General features: G+C 38.9%; 1 protein-coding gene across 1 annotated transcript in view; it reads left to right on the top strand.

Annotated features, from left to right (window-relative positions):
* The window catches only part of LOC136668388 (short transient receptor potential channel 5-like), a 44,403-nt gene extending 21,685 nt beyond the window's left edge, over positions 1–22,718 (top strand). Inside the window, exons 6-10 of the mRNA XM_066645881.1 lie at positions 1,241–1,436; positions 4,761–4,970; positions 9,946–9,987; positions 17,936–18,025; positions 21,777–22,718. Of these exons, the coding sequence (XP_066501978.1) occupies positions 1,241–1,436; positions 4,761–4,970; positions 9,946–9,987; positions 17,936–18,025; positions 21,777–22,622 (1,384 nt within the window). The 3' untranslated portion in view covers positions 22,623–22,718. The remainder of the gene's footprint in view (positions 1–1,240; positions 1,437–4,760; positions 4,971–9,945; positions 9,988–17,935; positions 18,026–21,776) is intronic.
* The last annotated feature ends 2,825 nt before the right edge of the window (positions 22,719–25,543 follow it).

Below are 25,543 nucleotides of genomic sequence, written 5' to 3'. Positions count from 1 at the left end.
AATTGGAGATTTTAGTGCAAGCAGAATGCATTGAGGCATTTCTTGGGAGGCAAGCAAATTTGATTTACTCAAAAACAAAAATAATGTAGAAAACTTCCTCTTAGTTTTTTTTTTCTTTATTCAAATTTTATTCAGGATTCTTTCTCTTCCCTGTCTTTTCTTCTGCCTTTATTGAATAATGAGGTTGTGTTAGTTGAGGACAAATATTGTTGTTTGCCCCTGAGTCGTGGATAGGCATCATGTCTCTGTCACGCCTTCGTCCTGTCATGTCTGTTGTCCCCGCCATGTGCTTTATTTGCACATGGCTATGTTTTGTTTATGTTCTAGTCTCCGCCTTTGTCCCGCCTCCTCGTCTGTCATCTGTTAACCCGTCCTCCTTGTTATCTGTCCAGGTGTGTCTCGTTTGTGTGAGTATTTAAGCCCTCTTGTTTCACGTCCTGTTTGTCGTTCATTTCATTCACATTCTCTTTTGTCATGTCAGTCATGTTATCTGTCTGTCTCCGTAGTTTCTCTCATCGTCGTTTCGCTCCCCAGTCTAGTCTGTCTAAGTGTTAGTCTAGTTTCATTTCGTGTTGTGTTGTAACTACTGTTTCCTGTCGTTGTTTTGTTATTTCTTTCATTATAATTAAAATACCGTGTTTTAGCAAATGCGTCCGCCTCCGTCAGTCCGCTCCGTGAATCCTGACAGTCTCTCTCTCTTTCACTCTATCTCTCTCACTCTCTCTGTCTCCTCTTTCTCCCCTAAGCAATTATACTTTGCTGTCTTTGTGTTTACAGAAAAAACACAACATTTTAAAGGACAATATTGACTAGTGTAACTCTGCAAGGATGCCCCGAAATTTCATCTGAATTAAATATCTCCTCAGACTGTAAAGGAGAGAATCTAAATGATATATGGATTTTCTATGCACCGCAGTATTTCTATCAGTGGCGTTTTAGGCCTTTTTTTCAAAGGAGGAGTCATCAGAAAGAGAGTGTGCGCATGTAAGTGTATCTTCAGAAAAGAGAGAACGTGAATAGTGCCTCCGGTATTTAATAATTGAATTGAAAGGACACGTCTCATCTGTCTCATACAGAGCTATGACTTGTGCACTCAGCATATTTCTGTATATTCTATGCGAAGGGTACAGTGTTAAACCTCTGTGTTTTAATTATTTTTAATTGGAAAATGAGGACTAATGACAATTACCGTTTTTCTGTCTCTTTCCTCCCTCTTTTTCTTTCTCTCATTTTGCATCAGGTTATTCGAAACCCTCCAGTCTCTCTTCTGGTCTGTGTTTGGTCTGCTCAACCTTTATGTGACCAATGTGAAGGCTCGGCACGAGTTCACAGAGTTTGTGGGTGCAACCATGTTCGGCACGTACAACGTCATCTCTCTGGTGGTGCTTCTCAACATGCTCATTGCTATGATGAACAACTCATACCAGCTTATTGCTGTAAGTTTGAAAATTATATAATTATCTATAATGTGCTATGTATATGTTATCTATAATATTCACAGTACTTTAATACACATTTAACATTTTAAAAAGTTGCTTCAAAATCTTTAAAAAAATCTTTAGTTCAGTTTTGTTTCTATGAAATTACAGAGGTCCCAATTTTGGCTTTCTATTTATTTCTTCATGAAGGATTTCACAGATTAAATTTACTTCAAATATTGATTGTGTTATTTGAGTTTTTCTATTAATATGTTAACTATTAATATGTTTTTCATATTAAAACATGTCAGAATACTTTAAGTCCTTTACTTTAAAATGTCTTGTTTTTAATTTGGAAATATTCTCAGATGTGTTTAGATATTAAACTTCCTGCTAGCAGGTAAAAGTGCCTTAGGGAAAGCTAGCTGTTTCTTGACTCTGGCAGTACAGCCCTGAGATTGGGGAAGATAGATGGCAAAGCTGCACAGCTAAAGCTAACATGTAGGCTACCTCGCGCAAAATAAATGCAATTAAATAGTTTTAATGTTCTGGCTCACCAACTTGAGTGTATTTTTTAAAATAGAAATAATGTTGAATGTGCATCAGTGCCCATGGCATGACTGACTTGCCTATGTGAAAAGCTACCACTGACGAGGAAGCATATTTTTAGATGTGAGAAAGGCATAAGCTAACATTATGTCAATATCTTTTCACAGGCAATCTAATGGCATTTTAGCTAGACAATGCCAGGCTATATTCTGCTCATGCTACAACAGCATGGCTTCATGGACATAGAGTGCATGTGCTTGACTGACCTGCCTGCAGTCCAGATCCGTCTCTTTTTTAAAATGTACGACACATCAGAGAATCAGATAGCGATGACTGTTGACTGTTGAGCAGCTAAAGTCTTAAATCAAGCAAGAATGGGCAAAAAGTCCACTTGCAAAACAGTACCCTTGAGTGCCCAAATGATCAAACAGTGTAATTAAAAGGAAAGATGATGTAATGCAGTGGTAAACATGCCTCTGTTACTCTGAAGAGTTAAATACCATTTCAAAAGAATGAGCCAATCAAAAATGAATAATTTTTATTGCATTTTACTTATTTGTATTCATATCTTAGGTCATATCTTACCTATTTTAACTCTTCATTTCATACCGATGATTTTAAAGAAAGCTGTGGTTTAGTGACTAAGCTTGTACTAGCATCAGTATTTGCTGAACTTCAATCAGGACTTAATTATAGTAAAGAAACAGCACTAGTTATAATAGTAAATGGCTTATTATCCTCTGTCCAAGGCTGCTTTGATTCTTTATTGGTTTTACTTGATCTTAGTGCTGCATTTGATCACACTGTTTTTCTGGCCAACCAAGGGGCATGTCTACGTTTGGGATGGTGAGGGCAGCCGTCTACCCTCCCAGAGGAAACGGGCATCCAGTGAAACAAATGAAATGAAACGAAAAATGATCTCATCCGTCCTTTCGTCCGTCTGCAACGACCCTGCTTGACAAATTGAATTAGTCCCTCTGTCAGTCAGCTGCTATATGTGTGCTGTCAGCTTATGTTCTCATGCATTTACTCAGGTTTGTTGATGGAGTTGGATGGAGGGGCACTGATATCTAAGGGAGCCTCTCATGTCTCTTTTTAGTTATGCTGCTCTAATTGGTCTTGCCAGAACTACAGCCCTGACTCTAATTATACCCTGTCACCTGTGAACAAATATCAGAACTAAGAATGTTAAACAGATATAATCTGTTTCTTTGCCAAGCTGAAAAACTGCCCATTCAGTCTGATGTGACACTATATATATATAAATTGTCTGGACTGGGTGCTCCTGTCCACCCATCATGATATCCAGCCATTTTTGACTAGTGGGCAGCACCATGCCCAACCCACTCTTCAGACCAAGCCTCAAGATTTGGGTTTCTTGCTTGGAGCCGGAGGGTGTCACCTTCATGGTCACCAACTATGTGATGAGACTGGGCCTTTGCTCTAATTAGAAATGCCCGGTATTCACGTACCTCACACTATAAACCGTGCAAGTGGGGCTAAGTACAGCCTTGGTCACCGGGGAGGCCATTATGGATTTTGTGGATTAGGGAATAATTGATAGGGCAAGTGCAGCACGGTGGCAAATTTTAGCATATATGTAGTATATATGATATAACACATAAATTCCAGATGGACCTGGTGGTACTGAGCCACTGAGCATGCACTAATGGTGCCGATGGGGCCAGGTACGGCCTTAGTCACCAGGGAGGCCTGTGTGAATTTAGAGTCATTAATATAGTTCAGGTGTGTAGTCTGTACTGTTGTGGTGCATAAAATATGGTTTTGGTCACCAGGGAGCATAACATAAATTTACAGCTGTTGATGCAGTGGAGGTGTTTAATGTGTACAGCTGTAGTGTAGAAAGTCCACATAGACCTCATGGCATTAGTATGCACAAAAGGTCTTTATACCAGGGAGGCCAATATGGATATTTGTTAATGTATGTTGTATAATATATTCTAAACAGCTACTAATATAGTCATAACAGCATATGTTAGACTACAGTACACTTATTGCTCTCTTTTGCGTCTTGGTTTCTCTCAAGTTTCCTCCTCATGCTCTGGGGGAGTCGTTCCTTGCCTCTGTCATATCTGCAATTCCAGGACGTGGAGTTCCGTAAAAGCTGCTTTAAGAGACCAGTTTTAAAAAGTGCTCTACAAATAAAATGTATTTAATCATTTTAATATCTTACAGCTCTTCAAATGTCAAATATGAAATAAATTACATCCTTATTTAAACTATCTTCAAAAAATGGATTTTATTCTCAATATTTACTTCCTTTTTTGTTTCTGAATTCACTTATGTAAAACACAAGGACTGCCTTTATATTCAGATTAAATATAACTACATGTTAGTTTTAACCTGTATTATAAATAGTTCATGCTATGACTCAGAAAGCCTATTAAAAGGTCCTCATGATTGTTGTGAATCACTGTAAGGTGTTTTGCATGTTTTCTGTCAGTCCCTGGGCTTGACTAGGCAGTCTGAACAGTTAATCAGGCTAAGATCTATCCTCTGCTGGAGAGTGTTTTGGGAGGGCTTATGTAAGCACGAGTTAGATAGTCTATCTCACCCTTTAATGTGTCACAAATGGGAACTGTTACATTAGCTGGCTAAAAAACAAATGCATGCATTGTCATGCATAAATTATCCCATCAAGGACTAAATAGGTTTAGCTCTAACACAAGAGTGGACTGACAATAGCCAGTCAAAATCCTCTCGAGTGGCTAGCAGCATTGGATGCTGTCCATTGTCCAGCTCTGAAATCTGTTCTTCTCTACCCCCATGCAGGACCATGCTGACATAGAGTGGAAGTTTGCCCGCACAAAACTGTGGATGAGCTACTTTGATGAAGGAGGGACGCTTCCCCCACCCTTCAACATTGTACCCAGCCCAAAGTCTGTGTGGTATCTGTGTGTGTGGTTGCACAGCCGCCTCTGTGGCCATGGCCAGCCCAAGCCAGAGGAGCAGCACAAACACGAGAACCTCAAGGAATTTACGGTACAGACTTCTTTGAATGAGCTTTGTTTTTGTTACATTTTACCTACATAGCTTTGTAGTTTTACACAACACCATGTAGTATTTTTACCTGAACTGACATGTGCGAAGGAGAACAGAGCCTCTGTCATTTCAAGATAGTAATATGTCTGTATTAGCCAAGTAAATATGTCTTGGCTAATACAGTATGAGGACTGTGTAAATATTTATTTAGATTTTTTGCATGGACATATAGTATGTGTGGCCCACACTACAGAATTTTTAAAATCCTAACAGATTTTGAAAACATCACACATCATGACATTTTTCAGAGATTTGATCGTTCCCTCAAAAAAAAATGTACGTGGTGACGATGCAAAACCCTGTCTCTAACAGAACCGCAGGCTTTGAAAACCACAACAACACCGGTAACGTTAGACGCTGTTTACTCGTTGTGAATTCACCTGTTGTTTTTAGTTTTTTTGGACTGAACAAAGCTCCGTGGCCCAGTTCTCACAGATTCCCCGGGTTTTCCTTGTTTCATGTCCAGTTTTTCATCAGCCACAGATCCAAGGAGAGTTTGAACCTCTTCAAACACCATGGCATGCTGCAATCTGCTGTTGTGAGTCAGATAAATACAAATGTGACCTCTGTTGTAACTTTGCTACTTTGTGCTGGAGGTATGCATTTAGAGATGATTGACAAGTCTCTCAGGCCAATCAGTGTTCAACAAAGTTTACATGTCACATTTAGTACCTACTCGGCACGCTTCATACCAGATGTGAGCAGAGACTAAAAAAGATCCAAGATTTCACTAGTGGTAAAGCTAAAGGGTAGTGCCAAGCTGATTTTACTTGAGTACCCAGAACACAGAGGATAATATAATGTGATGTATGTGGCCCTTCCAACTGCACTGCAACATAATGCTTTATTTGAGGCTCTGTGCTTTTTTCTTGAGCTTCTTGAGCTCATCACACCCATGGACACCATCACTGTTCACTCTGGAGAACCTACTATTTTTGGTTCCAGCTGGGAACTAACTTATCTGATGCAGGAACAGAACTGGTTTCATGTTGGTGGAAATGGGCTGAGTCTTTGCTATGGGTTAGTTGTAGGTGACAGCACTAACAGTGGCCTGCTGTCTGCACAGACCAGGCTCATCTGGGCACGCAGGCTTTAGAGCTTGAATTTTCAAGCATGTTTATTTTATTTTGTAAACAGGGAAGGAGATGTAAAAACAAGGCAGCGCAGGTTGTCAAAAAAGGTTGAATAACCCTGGGTTACAGTCTTTCAGGCATGACATTAACATTGTGTTTCACACCTGAGAATCGGTGTGCACCCCACACTACAGGTGTGAGACTCTGAGTCGTAAATATTAAACGTTTTATACTTAAGATTCACTGACTGCACTTTGAGAATATCGGAGGAGTAAAGATTGGATTTATGACTCCCTACACTACGGAAACATCTGAATTGATAATTGTTTACGCTAGAGGTCTGCTGGTCCCATAACAATATTTTGCAGCGTGGGACTACATTTACGTGTCCTGTGCAGGAGAGAGTGGTTAACTAGTGCACTGACTGCAGGAACAGGACAACATAAACATGTAGAAGAATCCCACAAATTAATAAAAACAATATTATTGTCGAAAAAGATAACAATCACTTGATAATTACCATGCACAATAAACAGATGAAACATATAGCTAAATAATCAATAATGAATTTGGGTCATTCTAAATATTTGTGAACCAACCAATCACGTGGACACCACATGAATTGTGCATTAATGTTCTGCAGAAATAGTGGAGCTTGTAGAGGGTCAGTCAGTTTCTTCAGTGTGTATGTGGTGGGTACAGGTGTGTGTGCATTTGTGCAGCCTCTGTATGTGTGTGAGTATGCACGACACCCCAACACCCAGTCCCTTTAGGGGAGCGGTACTAAATTATTTAAGAAGGTTCTTTCTTTTTTTTTGTTAAATATGTAGGCGAGAGCAGGCACAGATTTTTGGCGGGAGCGGGCCGGTGTGGTGTGGGGTGAACTCTAACAGGAGCGGGTGGGAGCCAGATTAAATAAATCAGACCCACGCAGACCTCTACTTTACGCTTAGCCTAAAATCTGGAGACATTTTTATGATTGTTGGTACAAGCAAATCGGGCTCAAATTCGGCCCGCTGTGGGCCAAGGATTAGTCTTGCGGAGCTAGAAGTGATTCAGTAACAAGGACATCTGGGTTTGGTGACAAAAATGGCACATTTTGGACTAAACCTGAATGGGTGAATTTTTAGGGTGGGAACAAACTGAGTGTGCATTTCTCAAACAGTGGTTCATGCGTGTCCCATGTGCACACATTACATAGTGTAGAAAAGAACACTACCTCTTCCAAGGGAAGACCTGTTCTGTTATCTAATGATAACATTAAAGCATGGTATTGTCCTTCTTTGTGTAGAGTGTCTGCAGCTTTTCTCTTATTGTTCCAGCTGGCGTATGATGATAACCCTTTATAATAAGTCCTTGAAAACAATAACCAGTGTGAATAAATGATTTGAATACGATTGTGAAAAAGCCAAAAACAAAGAATACATTCTCTGTGCAAACAGAGTCAGGTTTTGGTTTTTTGCTAGAAGACAGTGCACGTTGCTCGTCCAGCCTCAAGTTGCCGTAGGCCAGTGGCGGTTGCTAGGCAACGGTTCTTCAACCATGCCAATTCCCCTGACGTCTTCCCATCAGTTGAACTTCTCTGCTCTACGAGCTGGGCTCCACTAGGCTTTTTTCTTTCTTTTTTTTTTTTTCTTTTTTTTTTTTCTTTTTTTTTTATATGCCCCTTTCCTGCAAACTCGCTCACCCACATTCTCCCACACACACAGCGCACTGAAACGCACAGTTTTGGGTTCAGAAATCATTACGTAAGGCAGCTGGAGTTTATTTTTGCATTCTGAACTGGCATTGCAGTGAGTAAAATGTGAGGGGTACTTTTAAACTGAGCAGAGGAGCTCCATGTTGCTGTTTGATAAGGAGAAATATTTTCTGCTTGCACTCCTCTAGGTAGCTTAGGCACTGTGTCATTTATAGCTGTGTGTGTGTGTGTGTGTGTGTGTGTGTGTGTGTGTGTGTGTGTGTGTGTGTGTGTGTGTGTGTGTGTGTGTGTGTGTGTGTGTGTGTGTGTCATTTGACCCCACTAATCACATTAGAATTAACCCTTTACTGATTCCAGCAAACCTTATGCAAATAGTCACCACATTAACAACCCATTGTTGTAACAAACATTGTTGAAGTTATAAAGTGTAAAATGAAAATAGGCTTAATCTGGACAAGTGTGTTTATTTAGCTTGGTACATTTCTGAGCTAATTTGCCAGTGCTATGTCTTGCTGCAAAATATAGCTGACATTAACTAGCTAGTGATGAATCCAAAATATTTGGTAACATTAACATAGTAAAGGATAGCACAGTAAAATGTTCATGTCATACTTCTTTGTTTGTTTGTTTCAGGATCTGAAAACAGCACATAAAATTAATGTGCCTTTTCTTTTTTCTCGCATGCCTCATTGTTGCTGAGGGGCATTTCCACTTGAGTGTTAATGGGTAGCAAATTTGACTGTGCTGCCTGCTTCTGCAAACTGTATTGTGAAAGGAATTGCTGCCAGTGTAAACTGTGCTGTGCCAGCATGTGCAGTATTTAAACTTACATTATGCTAAAAGTGACAAAGTTGATTAAAGGAGCAATCTGTAATAGTGACACCAAGCGTTTAAACAGCTATGCGAAGCTAAAGCTAGTGCTAGGATTTATAAACAAAACTCGTTTTGAAACACTACTTATTTCCCATTTTATCAATTGAAAACAAACAACCAAGTGTACATCATGTCACTAAAACATCTACCTACTAGGGAACTGCTTATATTTGCCAAGATCTTCTACCAAGATTGAGTTCCACGTTCTACCTTAAATAAGTGAATATGCAAGGCTTTTCGAACACAATTCTTACTCGATTTGTTTAAAACACACACACACACAAATTTGCATCTATTTCTTTAAAACAAACAAACAATGGTATTTTCACCTTTCAATTATGTTGTTATTCCCCTTCTTCATATAAACCACACAAAACACATTCCTGAACCTTTCAAACTTCGCTATGCCTCACTTTCTTTATATAAAACAAATAACCTATGGCCTTTACTCCTTTTAATCTATACATGGGCATTTGTACTTCTATATTTTTTTAAAGAAATGATTTGCTGTTACCTGTTCAGGAGGAAATTAGTCAGCTCTGACTGTTCTGTAGTTTTCCTGCATCTAAACTGCCTCCACTTTTCAAACACAAGGCCTATATTTCCTCTCATTGTACTCTGTCTCTGGTGATGGAGATTTTTAGAAGGGCGATGGGGCTTTTTGGGTCCGGTAAAATATAATATTAACTCTGTTCACTTTGTCATTTAATGGCTGCTGGGGGGGCAGCAGTTTTAGCTTTGATTGTTTCCTTAATCTATGATCACACACCCTGGACATTTTATGACTAAGTACAGTAAATACCCTACAGATTGTTCATTTAAATATGTGAAAAATAAAGACAAACAATGAAAACTATCTCAGCTTTTCTTTTAATGGATTTCCCACTGGGCAGAAATGCTTAGAAGACTGTATGCCATCATAAAAAGCGACCTGTTTAAAAGTGAGAAGAAATTATACCCCCTTGGTTTTTGCACATTTGGTTCTATACATTGGACTAGGTAAGCAAGTAACTGCCATTATAAATGCGATTAGTAAACCAGCCTCAATATAGGTCAAACAGCACTTAATTTGCGACTTGGTTAAACATTTAAACATTTTGCATCCACTCAGCAGTAATATACATTACTTTATTTTCAACTGTATCTTGCAGCTGTTAAATGAAACAGAAAACACCAGTGTATTCATACTGTTTGAATAGAATTAAACTGTCAGATGGCAACTTTGATTAATACTGCATCGCTCTCTCTCTCCCTGTTATGTTTTTCGCAGGAGCGACATGCTGACAACCTCATTCAGAACCAGCACTATCAGGTAATTTTGTTGTTTCTGTAATAATGCTACATTATGAATGTTAGTGTTAATATTTTCCAACAGCTGATACCCAAATGAGTGAATGAACAAGGGTGAGAGAAGGGTGAGAAAAAAAATACACAACATTCATTACATTACATAACATTCATCTGTCATGAGCAAAAGAGCAGTGTTCTAAACAAATGTTGTTATAGCTTATTACTATGTTTAAATTTTTGGAAATACAGACTTTTAGTCCACCTGTTTTTTGTTTTTTTTTTGCATACTTTCTTATCCCCATTTCAGCCTGCCCTTCAATGATTAGAAATAGAGACGCAGAGACATTGAATTTTATGGGCAGACACGACAACCGATAATTAGCACCATGGTGTAGCCGATATTAATAACCCATAATTCTATCTTTTTGTATTTAAAGAAAATTCACACTGGATTTAAGCAAAACAAATTTTGTTTATCATCTGTTGTCATATGACATCTTTTCTTCAGTGTTTGTAAATTTTTATTTGTAACTTTAAATATGTTAGTTATAGTTCATTTTTACTTTATCAATGGGTTTAAACACTGTAGCAGCACTGCTGTTTCTGATCCACTCGTATCAGCACAATACACACTATCACATCTATCACACTATCAGTATCACTGCAGCGCTGAGAATGATACATCACCAAAATTAGACCTGCTCTGTGGGGGTCCTGACCATTGATGAGCAGAGTAGAATGGGGATATGAAAGCATGTAGACAGAGAAAAACGTGGGTTACAGGTCTGTAATTGTAGAACTACAAAGTGCTCCTGTATGGTCAGTGGAGCTAATTCAAATGGACAATGTGTGTAGATACAAGTTAGGTGTTGCTAATCCCGTGAACGTTCAGGGTATTACTTAATATGCCAAGGCTCAGACCCTAATTTGTAAGAAGTATGTTTTCTGCTGTATTCAGTGGATAATCCTCTCATGACAGACAGCTTTTTAATGTGAACATATCTGACAGGAAATCTGATTACGATATCCTCACATTACTTCTGTCTGAAACCAGACTACCTCAGCTACTGTAATGTGATTATAACCCCTGGTACTCAGGGGGTTATCATTATTGACCCAAAGTCTGAAGAAAATACTGGATTACATTTCTGTGGGGAAAAATCGAATGACTGTGATCCAGTCCTTTTACACACACACACACACACATACACACACACACACACACACACATTTTGGGATATTGTGTCAGTAGCTATGTGTTTCTTCATATGGGGCTGTTGTTTGTTTGAGTAGTTGCCTGCTTTTATATACACAATTAAATATATATATTTTTAAAGCTTCAAATCTTGCTGGAGGTAACATCAGATTGGTACTGACCTCGATACTCAAGATTTTAAAATCAGTACTGGAGAAGAAAAAGTGGTATCATGCCATCTTTACTGCTCTGATGTATTATGCAAGTTATGTATTATGCAGCTTAATAGGGGACACATTAAGGAGCTCTTCTTTATTCCAGATACATAATGGATTGCAGTGATGCCAAGCATACTAACGTAATTTGTTATTGCACAAAGAACCTGTTATTGTTGACATGACAAGGAAATGAACTAAATCAATTTACAAGAACAATATAAAATTGATAAAGAACTACTAAGAAACACTTAATACCAATTTCCACAAGTTTTATTTTCTCATAAATGAGTGACAAGTCTCTGGGTTAAGAAGTTTCACAGGTTTTTTGTTTCCTAAAATATTTTACAAAATGACAATGCTTTGACTTTGTCTGTTTCCATGTCCTAAATACCTCAGATTTGACCGTGCAGACCGAGTCCCATTGCCACAAATCTTATATAAATCAAATTTCATTACCACACAAAATTAGTCCAAATCTGTCCCTGGTTGCAGCACTTAGTACTGAGTTATTAACTGCATCTAAAGGCAACATTAGCTCAGGAGCTGTTTGTCTGGTTTTGACCGGGTTTCTATGGGGACCATGGCGCCCAAGCAGCGGAACACAAGCCTAAGACCACCATGCACAATGCCAAGCATTATCTGGTGTAAAGCACAACAACATTAGATTCTGGAGCATTGCAAACACATTCTCTTGAGTGATGAATCATGCTTCACCATCTGGCAGTCTGAAGGATGAATCCTACTTTTGTGGACACAGGAGACCACTACTATTCAACAAGTACATATGGAAGTGACCTTTGAATATTCACATATTTTTGGCCATAGAGTATACTTTGTGGAGTTAAGGAGTATTTTGAAGGAGTATAAGGAGTATGTCATAGATTGCTGAATAAATCTGTTCACTTGTATGTAGTATGTATGTTAATACATCACTGCCCAGCCATTTTTCATTTTTTTCTAATGCAGACTGATGAACTGGCCAGGTGAATTTTAATTGCTTAATGGGTTTTATCACAAATGTACAAAACATGAAAATAGTTAGCTGCAAACTATAATTATATTGGCCAATTTTAATGTGGACATTTCACCCACTTGACAATGTTTTATGCTACAAATGACACTTTCATGTGTTCTTATGCCTATCGAGACTGTATAGATGTATATTAGGTTACCTGAAATTTAAGAAGTAATTCATAATATGAAATCCCTTACTTGGATCTGAAAGATGTGTTTCTCTCCCTTACATGACCATTGTAAAGCTGGCTCCAAATGTCTGGAAACATAAATGTTATGCTCCACAAGGAAATGAACAACCTGCTACTTCATCAACCACTAGGCTCCATTGTAAAAAGACATTAGTGTGAGCAAAGTAGATTACAAAAGCACATAATATCCTGTGTTAATATGATTATGACATATAATCATCATCATCATCATTATCATCATCATGTAGATTTGAACAGTACAGTACCTATTTTGTTTGATGAAATTTGGTCTAGGGCTATCCATAGGATAAAAGATTAACTCCTTGAAAGAACAGGGAAGGTGGTCAGGGGATAAAACTCTATCACATCTAAATTTAATATATATAGTCCTCACAAAAAAAAAAATCCAAAGTCCTAAGCCTTTATAATGGTCCCTTAGTCTGGTTCAGTAGACTACACAATCATGGGGAAGACTGCCGACTTGACAGATGTCCCCACTTTCGAAAAGTACCAATACCTGGTTTAATAACCACAGTATCATTGAGCTTGATTGGCCAGCAAACTCACCTGACCTAAACCTCATAGAGACTCTATGGGGTATTGTCAAGAGGATGATGAAAAGCACCAGCTCCAACTATTTATTTATTTATTATTTTTAATATATAACAAATATATTGGCAATAAAATGGCAATATACACCGATATTAAATACTAAATACACCTGTATTTAGGGGTGTGACCAGACACTCATCAAACGAGAGGAGACCAGACACAACATTGTGTTCACGGGAATGAGATGAGTTCTAAAATATTTTTAAGAACTTCAACGATGAAAAATATGTTTCAACAGACTGTTTACTCTCCTGCATGACTGAGTTTCTTGAGACTTAACCACCTGGGCCAGTGAAAGATGTGAAGATGTCAGTAAAAACCTGGGCTAACTGTCCAGCACACGTTCTGAGGACACGCCCACGGATGCCATCAGGGCTGGCAGCTTTTCGTCCATTCACTTTGCTTAGTGCTGAAAGTGAATGGGGGGTTGTCATCACCTTGGAGTCCAAGATGAGAACTTGAGGCTGGTGGGTCACCGGTTCAATTCCCGGGAGAAGCAAGGAAAAATTTATTCATGGCTGAAATGCCCTTGAGCAAGGCACTTAACCCTCAAAATGCTCCCTGGCCACCGATGTGATTGCCCCCCTGCTCCGGTTATGTGTGTGTGTGTGTTCACTGCCATTAGTGTGTGTATTTGAGTTCACTATCAAAGATAAGTCAAATGCAGAGAAGAAAAGGGGATCAATAAAGGTGTTTCTTCCTCTTCTAGGTGAACTTCGGCATTCATCCAGGGCTTCTGATTAGGAAAGATTTTAATATGTTTGACAGAGGTGACATTGTCAATACATGTGTTAATGTAGCTCATAATGGCTGAGGTGTATGTATCCAAGTGTGTTTGAGAGTCCATAGTGGCTTGAGAAGAGAACACACTCCAATCAGTGTTCCTGAAACTGATTATGTAGAGAGGAGACAGCACTTTATGGCCACACTTTAACAGTCCTTGTTGATGGTTTCACACATCTGATGAATGGCACATACTTGGGGAGCAGGAAAAATGAAAGGTGATCAGACTGTCCCAGGTTGGTGAAGGGGACAGCCTTGTAGGCATTCTCAATGTTGGTGTAAACATGATTTAGTATCCTGTCTCCTCTTGAAGGACAGGTTAAATTCTGGTGGAATTTGGGCAACACAGTCCATAAATTAAAGTGGTTAAAGTCTCCAACAACAATAAAAACTCCATCCAGGTGAACTGGTTGTTGTTTGCTGATTGCTGTGCTCAGGTCTTCCATGGCTAACTTTAAAACTTTAGGCATGAGAATCGGGAGGAGTGTAAACTGCAATCACAACAACAGCTGAAAACTCATGACCACCATATCAGTGTCACTACAGTGCTGTGACAGATCCACCACCCAGATCTTATCTGCTCTGTGGTGGTCCTGAGGCGGTCCTGACCATTGAAAAGTAGGGTGGAAGGGGGATAAGAAGTATCCAGATAAACAGGTGGACTACAGTCTGTGCTGTACAAAGTGCTCCTGTATGGTCAATGGAGCAGATTAAATGGACAATGAGTCCATAGATACAAGGTAGGTGTTCCTAATCTAGTGATCCTTCTGTGTACATATATTGTGCCTCTTTGTGTCTATTACAAATTCGGGTTCTGGAAGGCGACTGTAGGATCTTATCTGAACATTATTATCTATCACCTATTTGTGCACACCAAGATGTTCTTGGCCAAATCAACCATGAAATTTTGAAATAAAATGTTTGTGTTTTAGTGTGGTTCTTTAACTGGCAAGATAAATGTTTTAATTCTACTTGTTTTACTGACTTGTAAGTATTTGTAAAACCCTGATACCAAGATTTGTGATACCAAGCTTTCAAAGAGAGAGCTGTATAAATTCTCCATTTGCAAAGAGTTCAAATATCATATTAAAGCCTATCTATTGCCAGCATGCAATGTTTGATTCTGTATACTGCAATAATATTTCTGGATTATCCACTATTTTTGTAAGAGCATTAAGTGAGTTCATGCTTCATGCTTCTGAATATTTTCCTCAATATATTATTTATCAAAGATTATTCTTAGCAGTATGTGGCAATTCGTTCAGATGTTTACCCAGCAAATTCACAGGAGATAAAGTTTGCAAATAATTCAGTGTATATCAACACAAGTAAATTCAGATTGTATGCTCACGCTGAATTATGTACTTTCACCAGTTCTGGCTTCATATTTAATAATAAAAAAAACATATCTATCTCGCTTGTGTCATTAAGTGCCCAGGGAGACAGAGGCAAATGCAGGGTAGGTTTTTATTAAACGAAAATGACACAATGGAAACAAACAAAGAATAAATTAACTAAAAACAACTAAACTCAAAAGAACTTGAAACATCATAACAAACATGACCTGAACAAAAACGCAGAATTATAAGACAAAACCTAAACCAGGAGACATAGAAATCTAAACTAAACAGAGAGAGCTAGAAAGCTAAACTCAACACAGAGACCTGGACAGAGAGACAGGAAAGTAACAGCTAAACCTGAAACTAAACAGAGAGAGCTAAAGCTAAACTGAGAGACGTACACAGAGAACCAGGAACATAACAGCTAAACTTAAACAGAGAATGCTAAAGACCTAGACCTAGACCTAGACCTAGAGAGATAGGTGTAAAATGGTGGGCAAACACTGAGACTCGGGACAGGGCTTATAAACTAGAGCGGAATACAAAACACCTGGGAACAAGAGTCACATGACACAGAAGGAGGTGTGGCAGGAGATCACATGAGGAATCACAAGCACATAGTTGACATAAACAAACAGCACATGGGGAGAACAAGACAAAGCATGACAGTAAACAAGGGAGACAGACAGAGCAGGAACACACGGGACAGGGCAGAACCGTAACAGCCTAGATTTCATGTAGTGTTTCTTTAATTTTATTTTGTCTTAGTATTTAAACAAGTTTATGTCACTTTCATCATTGTTGTTTATTTGATTATATTTGTTTTTAAGATTTTACTGGTGATCTATTTTTATTATTTCGTTATTACACGTTCTAGTGTTTTTTATATATATTATTACACATTTTTTGTGTTTATTTAAATATGTTTTATTATATATCTTTTATTATCTTTATCTATATAGCTACCTCTCTTTTTTGTATTCTTCTTCAGATGTTTGTGCATATAAATCCACTTTAATCTCCTAATATCAGTCACCTATAAAGCCCTAAGAACTACTGTTCGGTTTGGTTCAAAGGTGCTATATAAATAAATTGATTATTTATTCACTGATTTATAGATATATCAATTGTATGGAAAGCATGTAGTTATCTCTGTTTGCAGACCCCAAAAACCTTGTTCTTTTAGCAGCCACAATACCTTTAATTTAATTTTAGGTTTCCTGTCAGCCCAGAAAATGTCAGACATTGCTTTGTTGACAGTTTTAGTACTGTTTGACTTTAAAAACACAGAGAGAATAGATATGGCATATACTTTTTTGGAAGGATTGTCATTTTTTTAAGGTAAATTTTACCAAGTAGATATGAATTTCTATGTTATTTATTCAGTTACATAAAAATGCTGTTTAATTTTTGTTACAATTTGGTTATTTTTCATGAATGCAATTTACAAATACTGGTTCATGATGCACCGCAATCCTGAAATAGATTAAGCACAAAAGAAGATGATGACAATGGTTTATGATGACACTGAACAGGAAAAAAAAAATCACCTAAAAGACCAGTGCACTGGGACTATTTTCTTTTATTTATATAAAATCTAGCAGGACAATTTCTCAAATGCTGTGTGCATTCTTCTCAGCGCATGCATTAAAAATGGATGATGATAATGTTTATCTTTGCCAGGAGGGGCATATTTGGATTCAGATAATATAGAACAGTGACAGTAATGTGCTGCACAATAAGCTGCACATCATGATCAATTACAATAATCCAAAATTAGGTTCTTATATTAGATCCTTTTTTTATATGTGGAATTTCATCAGTACATATAGAATACTATGCAACTGCATATATCATTATTGAAGAGTAAATAAGTTTAATATAATTTATTGCTGTGCAGTATGTACACTACTCTTTTAGAAAAGCAGTGATGCGTGTAGTATATCAGCAAAACGTCTTGAGATATTGTGATGTTATATTTTTGCCTGATAGACATGCACACAAAAAAAGCCTAAGCCCTCTACCCACTTAGTTACAATTCATTATCTACATATGTACAAGAGCACAACCTGCCATGCTCCTAAAGGCTTTAGCTAAAAAAATCAGGGCACAGAAACCAAGGATGATTTCAAGTGTGAACTGTCTCATTGATTTGTTGAGAAGCTTAGCACAAGGTTTGTTTTTCTCTTTCTCACTTCTCCAGTGCAGCCAGATATTATTCCCCACACTCTAGCATGCTGTGAGTGCTTTAATGTGTCCCAAAGCAGGTACAAGCCTTGTGAAGAATTACCAATGATTTGTCCTTTATTGAATATGCAAATGAGTGTAAATGTATTAAGTCCAGATTTTTTTTTTTACCTCCAGTCAGCCCATATGTCATAAACATGCCCAAAACTTGTTTTCTTCCATAATAAACTTTCATAGTATTTATACACAACTAAGTATCCTCTCCACATCCTTCCGGCCCACCATCAGTAAGGAAGATTATATCACTTCCTTTGGTGTCTAGAGAGTCCTCTGAAAAGATCTGTGAGGGCTAAACGTGATTATTTTAAGAGTGTAATATTCTGGGTCAGCATTCCATTGAAGTAATTCATTTTGTTGTTGATTGTTTCAGGAGGTGATCAGAAATCTGGTGAAGCGATATGTGGCAGCCATGATCCGCAGGACTAAAACAGATGAGGGACTGACAGAGGAGAATTTCAAGGTTTGTTCCTTATTGCCATCTTAAAAGCAATAGCCCAGGGTTTTTTACCTGCTGTTTCCAGGTATTAAAGGATGAATATGACTTTCCATGGGGAACAATGAACACAATTGCTTCTAGAAATCCTAATATACTGGTAATACAATGACAACAATATGTGACTGTATGCCAAAGGGAATATAATTGGCCTTGCTTCTCAAACACCTTTGGTGCTTTCCACTGTATAGTACCTACACGACTTGACTTTACTGAAGATTGTTGCCTGTTCATGGTGCAGGTATATTTTTTTAATACCTGCTCACTTGTGGTTCCAAGTGAGATGAGTGGGGGACTAAAATGTGACGTGTAAACCTTGCAGAGCAATTATTAGCCTTTGAAGATGTACAAACGTTCCTTGGATTGGTGTAAGACGAAATAATCCAGCGAGAGATGGACAGTGCAAAGAGGATTGAAATAACACCACAGATCTGTCTGAACTGATGAGCATCTAAGCTGTGTTCAGTCCCCTAAAAAATGGGAAAACATGATGAATAAAAGGCATTTAATATTACATCCATCGTTGTAGTTCCCAATGCCCACGGTTCCTGTCAGAGAGGGTGCTTTGTAACCTCACCAGTTGCATTTTGCTTTGTGGTAGTGGCAACAAACTGGCAAGCAGAATTGAGTAGAATCATGTAGTGCATGTACCATGTAGTGTAAAAGCGTCATTAGTGTAATGCTAACTAGTATGTGCACACATTTGCTGGCACACCAATACAGGCAGTAAGGTTCTCCTCCAAGCATGTTTAGCTGTGCAATGAATTAGCATTTTTTTAACTGGATGTGTGGTTTCATGGGCGGCACGGTGGCGCAGCAGGTAGTGTCGCAGTCACACAGCTCCAGGGGCCTGGAAGTTGTGGGTTCATTTCCCGCTCTGGGTGACTGTCTGTGAGGAGTTGGTGTGTTCTCCCCGTGTCCACGTGGGTTTCCTCCGGGTGCTCCGGTTTCCTCCCACAGTTCAAAAACACACGTTGGGAGGTGGATTGGTGACTCAAAAGTGTCCATAGGTGTGAGTGTGTGAGTGAATGTGTGTGTGAGTCTGTGTTGCCCTGTGAAGGACTGGCGCCCCCTCCAGGGTGTATTCCTGCCTTGTGCCCAATGATTCCAGGTAGGCTCTGGACCCACTGTGACCCTGAACTGGATAAGCAGTTACAAATAATGAATGAATGAATGAATGAATGTGTGGTTTTATATGCCTGGAGAAAGCACATGCACATTTAAGCACATTTAACCTTCCGGTCTCACAGCATTGTGTAGTAGAGGGAGATTGGCCCTCATTCACTGTCTATAATCGCTTATCCCCTTCAGGGTCGTGGTGGGTCCAGATCCTACCTGGAATCACAGGGTGCAAGGCGGAAACACACCCTGAAGGGGGCGCCAGCTTGGTCCTGATTTTCCATTCTGGTTTTTCATGCCCTCGCCCACTTTACCTCACCACTTCCCCTCTGTGGAATCCCTGACGCCATTGTAGTGATGTTCACTTCAGAAGCAGAACTTGCCAAGAATGCATTGCAATGTAATTTCCATAGCAACGGCACAAAGAATGTTGGACAAAGCAGTTTGTAAGTGTAAGCTGAAATAAAAAAAAAAAATCTTTGCAAAGCTTAAAATAAAAAAAAAAAAAAACATATTTTACGTCATTATTAGGTTCAAAACTTTGAAAAAAATGCTTGCGCTATTTTCAGGTCTTTGACATTTTTGCCTTTTCATTTGTATGACATTGTTGAGAGTCTGTAACTTGCAAAAAAAAAAAAGTGCAAATCACCAAAGGAATCAGTTCAGTGGGATGCACGATTGTGTTTGTTCATAAGCACAAGTGTGTTCCAATTGGAAAAACCCAACCTTTTGAGTGGCTGGTTGTGTTATGTAGATGCTATGCACTTCTGAGTGGTCAGTTAAAGTGGTCAAGGGCAAGTGAAAATCACAGCTGAAACACAAGGCTAGATAGCCTGTGGGATCAGTTATGACTAAATTATGGTAAAAAAATAAAAAGAGTAACCTCCACAGTCCACACATACTGTATGGAGTGAAGGAGGAGCTTTCAAAACCATTGAGATGAGTTTAATTCACTTTCGTGATCCCAAAATAATCATCCAACATCTGTACCTCATCTCAGTAATGTTCAACTTCCTTAATCCATTCAAATACTCCGAGAAATATTCCAAAATCTGTTAGTTCTGAGACAGTCTGGTTGAATTTGTTACTGCAGTGAAAAGAAAGACTTGCTGCTTGATGATGCCTTTCATTTCAGAAATGTTGGATGAGCAGGTGCCCACAAACATTTGGCCATATGGTGTATCAAGCTAGATCGTCTGTCTACTTCACGTCTGTTCATTCGTTTATCCAGTTGTCTCAACAGAATGCTGGCATGTGTGTTTTCCCTGGATGCATTTCCAATAGTAAAGTGAATTGGAGCAGCCTGCTGGTGCTGCAGGGAGTGTTGCTGACACACAGCTCTAGGGTCTCAGGTCCTGGATTTGATCTTTGCTTTGGGGTACTGTCTGAGGAGTGGAGTGTGTTCTTTTTGTGTCTGCATGGGTTTGCTCAGGGACCATTCAATTCAAAAACATGTTTTGGTAGGAGGATTTTGAGTGTTTAAGAGAAAGAGAGAGAGAGTGTGACTGGGTGTGTGTGAGAGAGCTGCCCTGCTACGGACTGGTGGGGTTTGTTTCTGCCTTGTGTCCAAAGATTTAAGGAGAAAAAAATCCTTTTTGAACATTTCGTATTGTTATGAGTCAGTCTTGTGTCCAGCTGTCTGTTTTAGATGGACTATTTCATCCCTATTTGTGTCCAAGGAAAGTCTTCATCTATTCCAGTTATCAGCATAGCTGTAGATTCCAGGGATTTAAAATTATTGTATCCCCATGAGGAATGTTTTTATTTTTTGGCAACAAAACATGACCTAAAGACAGTGATAATTAGTGATAATAGCTTTTGCCATTCTTTGTTGTGCCTACATGTCTCCTTCAAGGGTCAACCCAGATTTCATGGACAAATCCATGGGTTGCAGCTATGTTATCTTTTTAGTGTGAGTGCCGTGTCGGGGGCCGATTGTCTGGTTTCAGAGCGCAGCACTAATATAAACAGATGGGAAAGATGCATACATTCATCTCATACTCAGCTCCTTTTCCTGTGCTGGAGAGAGTCTCACAGCACTCAGAAGAACCGAAGCCCACTACATCTTTGTGTCTTTGGGGGGTAGAGGAAAATAGTGTGTAGCGTAATGAGGAGAACAGGACAGTTATACTCTGTTACATACCTCTGCTTAAACACCTGATATGATTAAATATGTCCATGGGATCCATTTTTATATTTCTAAAATAATAATGTGTAAATGATGACTAAAAGTATTGAAAGAAACATCACAGTTTTGGTTTGAGTGGTGTGTTTGAGTAATGAGTCGGTCCCCAATATGTTGGCTACTTTACAGTGACGTCAACTGCAAGTGATGTGGATTTATGTGGTTTGCTGTGGCTTGTGTTCAAAATCGCTCTAATCATCGGCTGCCTCTCAGGCAGATTCTAAAGAAGTATATTTTGTACACTTGATTTATACATGTTAACCAATCGAGTTCATTCCCACCTCTTGGTGGGTAACCAGTGATATTTGTTCTGCCTCGAAGGCAGCGCTGCCTCCAGAACCATTTTGAATAGTTTTGTACACAAGCTTTGCTATGTCTTAATTATATCCCAATTTCTTTGTGCCATCCATTAAGGAGCTGAAGCAGGATATCTCCAGTTTTCGCTATGAGGTCCTGGACCTGCTAGGAAACCGCAAGCCCCCACGCCGCACATACTCATCCAGCAGTGAGGCCACGCAGCAGGACGATGTGGCTGAGCAGGAAGAGGAGAAAAGGCACGCCGATATCAGAGGCGGAGAGAGGGCTGAGTCTTCCAGAGTCAGGAGCTCAGTCTCCTTCGCCCAGGCGGACAGGAGGAACCGTGAGGCACAGTACGGTGTGTCTGCCCTTTTCCGCTCCATGGTGGGTGTGGAAGAGTTACCTGACGACAGACCAAAGAGCAACGGCTTGAGAAAGAGCAGGTGGTCACCATCCTCGTTTGTAAGGACAAGCAGTCGGCTGCAGTGCTTCTCACGCTCTAAGAAAGACTCGCTGCGTCGCTTGGGCATGCTGTTTCATCGCATGAATGGACACACGCAGAGCCTCAACAGTCAGCCTCCTCCACAACAGCAGCAATCTGCCTACAGCATCTCGGATAGAGTTTTACAGCCGCAGACCTCATGGCAGGATCCACAGGCTCGGCCAGAGGACCGTGCTACAAGGAGCGAGCTGCACCTGCACGCACTGGTAGTGGGACCCAGTGAGCAAGATCAAAACACAACACAATCCACATCTCAGCAGGCGAATGGCAGGGACAGTCTCTTACTACGGCCTCCCGGCCACTCTTCGCTGCCTCCTCTGCACTGTGCTTCCAGCCTGACCGCCTCCAGCTCGCACCTTTTGTCCTCCAATGAGGACATCTGTCAGGGCTGGGTTGGTTCCTGTGACAGCTTGGGAACTTCTTTTTGGGAGCAGGAAGAATCTGTCACAACGCAGCTCTAGGCTCCAAGAGCAGGCCATGACAGCTGAGGCAGTCCCAAACTGACAGTTTCTGGCCTAAAACAACTGTGTACTAACAATATTGGCAATGGACAATATTCACAAATACAATATATTCAATATGCTTTTATTACTGCAAACAATAATTAGCAAATAAGTAGTCTTTAAATACTGTATAAAAAATTGGGAATGTTAACATTTAGGTTTTTTGCATCTCAGATGCACCACTGTTTTTTAAATAATAATATTATTATTATTTATTTATTTATTTATTTTTTAACATTACACAACAAACCAAATGTCATCAGTTTTCTTTGCAGCATAGACTCGCAATTATTAGTTACATTATTTTTGGTCATAAAAAATGTTTAAACACTTGAATGAAAATGAAATGAAAAAAAACCTCTACAGGGAAGAAACTTAAATGTGGCATTTTTAAATTATTGATGAGTTTAAAATATTGCGTGAAAGTGTAAGGTTATATATATTTAACCTTACACTTTTAAGCAATATTTTAAAAGTATGTTTTCAGTAGAGGATGCATATGAAACAGATTTTGCATATACACTGATGGACCATAAAAGTATGACTCACTCTCCATTCTCACAGCTCCGCTGATCAGATTTGATACAAACTGTAGTTCATCAGTTGCTCTGCATACTTTATTTGCCCCCTTTCACCCTGTTCTTCAATGGACTGCCGCAGGACCACCACAGTGCAGGAATGATTTTCAAGGTGGCAGTGATTGATGTGATGGGGGTGAGTTAGAGAGTTAGGGCTGAGTTAGAGAGTCTTTTAAACCCTCAGAGTCATTAGCTGGACTGAGAATAGTCCACCAACTAAAAATATCCAGCCAAAAGCATCCTGTGTTCACTGATGAAGGATTAAAGGGCGACCAACACAAACTGTACAGCAACAGATGAGCTACCATTTTGGATTTTCCAAGCTGGACCAATGAGGTAGATGTGTCTACTAGAATGGACAGTGTGTGGATACATTGTTTAAAAACTCCAGCGGCCCTGCTGTGTCTGATCCACTTGTAACAGCACAACAAACTTTAACACACATTGAAGAACAGGGTGAGAGTAAACAAAGTATGCAAAGCAACAGACGGACTTCAGTCTGTAATTGAAGAACTACAAAGTCCTCCTGTGTGGTCAGAAGAGCTGAGAGAATGGACAGTGAGTGTAGAAACAAGGAGGTGGTCATAATGTTATAGTTAATCTGTGCAACTGTCGGTCAACAACACATCACCCACATGCTTTTTTATTTGATAATGCTTCTCTGGTTTGTCTGAAAGCACAAGCCGGCATTAAGCATCTCAGAAAAAAAAAAAACACTGGATAAATTTACTTAAATGATACAAAGAAAGGTATGGATATATTTTGCTGATCTGGCAGTGTATCAAAGAAGGTAGCAGCATTGCTAAAAGTGCCAAAGTGCCCCCTATGCAGAACATATTACATTTGATCCTTCAAAGTCATAAGGCACTCTTGATATTCTGAGAATAATTCATGGTTATGTTTCAAACATTTCCATCAAGGTAAAGACTGAAATGACCCCGCGAGGATCATCTTATTTAGGGCTCCTGCTGTTGGAGGACAAATTTCTGTTCGAAGTGAATGATGCACTGAAACTTCATGCCAAGTGCCACAGAAAATATATGCATTTGAACAATAACTCCACATGCATGCACTTCATGATGTCATTGCAGTGTTTAAAGAGGACGTTTCAGATGAAGGATTATGTAGTGTGTTTCTGTTCAGTGACTATATTGTGTTCATCACACTTTGAAACCTGAGCCTTTTGTAATTCCAGACAGAACCATAGCAGGTGTGTCAATGCAAACAAAGATTACTCATTTGGATGGACTTCAAATCTTCTAAGTCCTGAGCTACGCTTATTTTATTTTATTTATTTTTTGGTCCAGAAAAGTGACACGTGTATTTCTTAGAATCGTGAAATTTTAAATCAAATATTTGATTTATTGTTCTCATTTTTGTTTGGAGGTTGCATTTTAAAAAATTTCAGAAGCATTTTTTTCCTGTTATGGTTCAATAGTAATGAATTATTATTATTATTATTGTCAATAAGTTAAACTGATCTTTCTCAACTTCTTTTACGGGGAACTTTACAAATAATTTTTTTTTGTATAAAATTATTTTTCTATATTTTTTCGTGGGATATGAGAGGTTTTTGTTACGCTTAGAACATGTCGCAATGTGAGGGTTTTTTACCTTGATTTACAGAAAAGCTGCTTTGGTATGAATTTCTATATCGCTCAAATAAGATTACAAGAATGAAAGAATGCATATTATCTGGTCAGACAGTCACAGCTGACAATGTAAATTAAACAAACAGGGAAATTAGTTATTTTTCTATATGTAGTTGGACTTGCATGGATAGCATTATTAGAAAATATCCTTAGGTTTGTTGGTCAAAATTTTGAAAAAATTTACAATGGTCAAAGCTGTCAACATTCTGCTTCAGAACATCCAAATATATCATGTAACACACTAAAAGTGTTGGTATTTATTTTGCAAAAATGCTGAAATATTTGAAATGATATTTTCATGTGATGCAGGGTTTAAAACATGTACCTTTCACAGCAATATATATGATTGATCCTAGTGGTACAGTAAGTACTACACTGAACAATCACTAGATTACAAACGCCTGCCGTGTGTCTCCACTGACCTTACAGCACATGTTTAAGCTTAACATTATTTATAGCATAGCACTGTCAGGATCCATTTTACAAAATGTAGTCCACCTGTTTCTCTGCATACGTTTCCCCCATTTCACCCTACTCTTCAAATGTTAAGGACCCCCACAGCACAGGTATTTCTCTGGTGGATCATTTGCAGTGCTGCAGTGACACTGAAATTGTGGTTTGTTAGTGTTTGCTGTGCTGATAAGTGGAT

The sequence above is a fragment of the Hoplias malabaricus genome, chromosome 15 (assembly GCF_029633855.1).
Source record: "Hoplias malabaricus isolate fHopMal1 chromosome 15, fHopMal1.hap1, whole genome shotgun sequence".
In the NCBI taxonomy this organism is placed as follows: Eukaryota; Metazoa; Chordata; class Actinopteri; order Characiformes; family Erythrinidae; genus Hoplias; species Hoplias malabaricus.
Note: the sequence above shows the minus strand (reverse complement) of the source record. Positions and strands in the feature narration are given on the sequence as shown.